Source organism: Mycetomoellerius zeteki, unplaced genomic scaffold (assembly GCF_001594055.1).
Source record: "Mycetomoellerius zeteki isolate Tzet28-1 unplaced genomic scaffold, Tzet1.0 scaffold951, whole genome shotgun sequence".
NCBI lineage: Eukaryota > Metazoa > Arthropoda > Insecta > Hymenoptera > Formicidae > Mycetomoellerius > Mycetomoellerius zeteki.
This window is the reverse complement of record NW_017257992.1, coordinates 22,244-26,581: the sequence shown is the minus strand read 5'-3', so window position 1 is coordinate 26,581 and position 4,338 is coordinate 22,244. Positions and strand designations below refer to the sequence as shown.

At 44.0% G+C, this 4,338-nt stretch overlaps 1 protein-coding gene across 1 annotated transcript in view; it reads left to right on the top strand.

The window, feature by feature from the left end:
- The first annotated feature begins 3,868 nt into the window (after nucleotides 1-3,868).
- The window catches only part of LOC108730725 (uncharacterized), a 1,905-nt gene continuing 1,435 nt past the window's right edge, over nucleotides 3,869-4,338 (top strand). The window contains exon 1 of the mRNA XM_018460617.1: nucleotides 3,869-4,336. Within this exon, the coding sequence (XP_018316119.1) occupies nucleotides 3,965-4,336 (372 nt within the window). The 5' untranslated portion in view covers nucleotides 3,869-3,964. The remainder of the gene's footprint in view (nucleotides 4,337-4,338) is intronic.

The following is a 4,338-nucleotide window of genomic DNA, read 5'->3' as shown; positions in this document are numbered from 1 at the left end:
AACGTCAAATTATTCGTAGCAAAAAAGTCTCTACCTAAAATAATAGGAATTTGTCCGGACAAACTGTCTATGACTTTGAGTTTAACTCGAGTAATTACACCTGGCAACACATCTAGCGTAATATTAGCATTTCCTGTGCCAATGACGTTAATTTTACTGTCAGCAATAGTGCAGTATGAATCTAATTCATTTCTAGTATATTCTACATTTATCCCAAGGGCTTGACTGATAACTGAATTTCGTACAAATGAAACTGGAGATCCCTGGTATCCAATAACGCAGGGAACTCACAAACTAGGCCATTTATGACCCGAACTTGTGTTACCGAATGGTTTATCCTCAACTCTCGTGACGAATCTTCCTCAACGCTGGCAATAACGGACGATTCTTTCGATGCCCTAGGCTGGATTTCCTCGGCTGCTGCTACGGAGGTCGAAGCAGGTGTGATAATCGGCGAAGTCTCCTTTTTCTTCAGATTGAAACAATTCGTCTTGCTATGACCCTTAGCCTTGCAGTAACTACAGATCCCATCCTTGTCAGTCTTTGCTTGATCCTTCTTGGAAGGTGACGGCGGAGAGCTTTTAAACTTCTCCGTCTTCTTCGACAAGGGTGATGTTTTTTTGGAAAAACTTCCAAAGGAACTCGTTATCTCAAACATTCTATCCAGGAAATCATCGATGGTAGCTGCATTCAATGCGGTGGCTGTTGCTCAGAGAGATGCACTATTTATGCCATTTATGATTAGTTGCACTCTTTCTCGTTCGGGTAGTTTCAGAGTATGTAACAGTTTCAGTTTATGCATAGCGTATTCCAGGAACGATTCCTTATCGAAGTTCCATTTTCTCGCTTCCACATTTTGCATAGCGAGATGAAAAGGAATACGTCGCTTGAAACGTTTTTGAATAGCTTCCTTGAAGGAGAGCCATGAATGATTTGAAGGTTTTTCCTCCATATGAAACCAATCTTTTGCTTAAGCAACTTACTAGGTGTACAAATAAGTTTCCGGGCTTTTTTGATCAATGAAAAATGCAAAATTTCAAGAAAAAACAAAAAGCGGCTTATTCAAAGTATCGTCCCTCGCTAGCTATACATTTTCGCCATCTCTCTTGCAATGCATGAATACCGCGACGATAGAACGACTCGTTTTTGGTCCGAAACCATTCATCTATCCAATTTCGCACTTCTTCGAAACTGGCCAAGTGTAGTCCAGCCAAGTCATGCGCCATCGACCGGAACAAGTGGTAATCAGATGGCGCCAGATCTGGTAAATACGGCGGGTGTGGTAACAGATCCCATTTCAGCGTTTTGATGGTGTCCTTGACGATGGAAGTGCGATGGCACGGTGCATTGTCCTGCTGCAAAATCACTCGCTCATGTCTTGTGTTCCATTCTGGCCGTAAATGTATGGAAATGCTTTGTTGAGACGTGTTTAACACCTCTGCAAGTTGTTTTTGAGTTTGCGTGTCATCTTCATCCAACAACGCTTGCAGATCGGCGTCCTCGATTGTTTTCAGTCTTCCGGAGCGCTCTTTGTCCGCAGTGTCGAAATCGCCACTTCTAAAGCGTTTAAACCAATCTTCACAGGTTGTTTTCGATGGTGCATGTTCACCGTAAGCCTCCTCAAGCAAACGACGTGCTTCAGCTGCATTTTTGCCCAAGTGAAAGCAGAAAAGCAAGACTTCCCGCGAATGCTGTTTTTTTGGCACAAAACCCGACATTTTCACTGTTGCATAAAAATTTTTTTTCGTCGCGAAACTGGAAATATTTTGATTGATTATTGTCGTCAGATGTCGCAGCTATAAAAAATAAACAACTTCAGACATGTATGTCGACTACATGTGTCGTTGGCGCCATCCATGTGTGAAACCCGGAAACTTATTTGTACACCTAGTACTAGAGGCTGCGAGCAAAGTGACACCGTCACTGACGCCATGGGTATTGGCGATCAGATCAACTCGGTGTATCCATGATTCGACATCTTCATCTTCGGATCCGTCGAACGCGGGGATTTGCGAAGCTAATACTGTAATAGCCTGTGCCGTTGGAACTGCTGCTAGTGTTGGCATGCTTCTGATGTTGCCAGTTCCTCCGTCAGAAGTGGAGGGAGTGACGGATGCAGGCAGTGATGCAGAGTTCTTAGTGGTTGAGACGTCTGCCCTGAGAGACCTGGATCATTTGCGTCCAGATTAGTTGGACTTCCTCGATCCTCTGTGGACCGCATAAATAAAGTTTGCTGACGCGTGAGAATCTGTAGTTGCACTGACATTTCTCGCATTATGTGAGTAAGGCCTTGAATGGCTTGATCGGTAGCAGACACTGATTCTACTGCAGCCGCCTGCTCACTGGTACCGGCCGGAACAACATTCTCTTCACTGAGTCCGAGATGAGTCAAGAGTCGGTTTAGGCACTCCTCGCGCGAACTTGTAACTGGCAAGCCCAAACTGATTAGTTTATCTCTTAATTATTCGTATTTCATTGCTTCCAGTTTCTGGCGCTCCATTGTCCGAAGGAGACACCTCACTTCACTGAAACACTATAACCGCAGGACTCAGGCACGATGCAAGTGTTACTATACGAACACCGATGGACTCGGCACCCGTCGGTCGCACCTAGTTAACAATCAGAGACGCGCGCGAAATATTGTTCGAACGTGGGATTTCGCCAGACAGCACGGTCGGCCTTGGTTGGTGGCCGCCGAACGCAGACCGTTACTCGCGCGGTCACGGGATAGCGTTAAACAGCGCGATAGGCCTTGATGGCCGACGAACGCGGACCGTTGCACACGCGGTCGCGGGATAGCTCGTGTCCATAAACCGTGGGTGTATCCCACTTCTGAAATTCTGTAAGGCCTTTATTTTGAGAAAGGATGATGTAGGAATTGGATTTGTCAGGATATAAAGAAGGTACACACACTTGGTTTAACAGGCCTTTTATTGCTCTTCTATGGAGGTCTCTCCGCGACTCTGTAGAGACCAGTAGAGTCCGTTAACTCTGAGTTCGAAAATATCTCAAGCGACCAACCAGCAAGCAGAATGATTCCCTGGTTGCGTCTAACCCAATCACACGGCTCACGGGTGGCGTGAGCCTCGCGGTTTCTACAGCGCCTCGAATGGCTTTGAGTCAAACTAACTTCGAAAGGGTGTCGGTAATCGTAAGTCCCTTACAACTTAAATTAATCAATAACTCGGGCTCACATAGAGCTTATAAGCTACGGATAAGTAATTTAACGAAATAATAAGGTAAGTATAAAATATGGAAATTAAATATAAAATATCTACGGCGTTCTCCCTTACGGCGAGAGCTTCTGATCGCTTTTTCTCATGGTTCACGCAGAACACTTATCTTTAGGAAATTTCTACGCGAAGCTACAACTAAATCTTACCTGTATCCGACTTCATGAAGCCCACTTCGAGTCTCAATTATCCCGCATCTCCAGTAGACACGAGATATTGTATCTCTAAATGTCTTAAGGAAGTTTTAAAATTTCGTAGATAAACTACGGTGCTTCTAATAGGCAGGGGTATTTAATACCTCCTCTGAATTCAATCAAAGGATAATATTCCCTGCGAATTGTCAATGTCTCGCGGTGTGAATTTGATAGAATCGTGAGCTACTTAAAGCTTCCAACAAGCTTTACTAAGCCTTGGATTTTTTTTAAACAAGTTCGCGTAATTTATATGACGCTCCTTGGCGTGTGAGAAAATAATTAAAATGAAAACAAAAGGTAATGAGCTACCAACAGCTCTTGCGAACCTGTATTAAATTTATAATTATTAATCTACGCGTTCTAGCGTGATTCGAAGTACTTGTAAAATCAATTGTTAACGTAATGAGCTCCTATCGGCTCTTAATATCATGTATTAGGTGCGCAACTAAGTTCCCGCTGTTTGTCAATAGATGGTTCCAGCAGTAAGTGCTGGTCGATTCTGACATAATCTAAACGTCATGAACCAAGCTTAGACATATGGTAAACAAACCGCTTCGACACATTAGTGATTTTGTTTTGACGTTATATTCTTTTGGTTGTGTGAAAATGTCTGATTTTGTGCCAAATAATCGTCATATGCGGGAAGTATTGATTTTCTTCTTTCATTCGAAGAAAACGGCGGCTGAAGCGCATCGAGAGCTCCAAAAAGTTTACGGAGATGCTGCTCTAAGTGAAACAACGTGCCGAGATTGGTTCCGTCGCTTCAAAGACGGTGATTTCGATGTTGACGACCGTCCGCGTGAAGGAAAGCCAAAAACCTTCGAAGACGCTGCATTGGAGGCATTGCTCGATGAGGATCCGTGCCAAACGCAAGAAGAGCTTGTTTCAGTATTAGGAGTTACCCGCCAAGC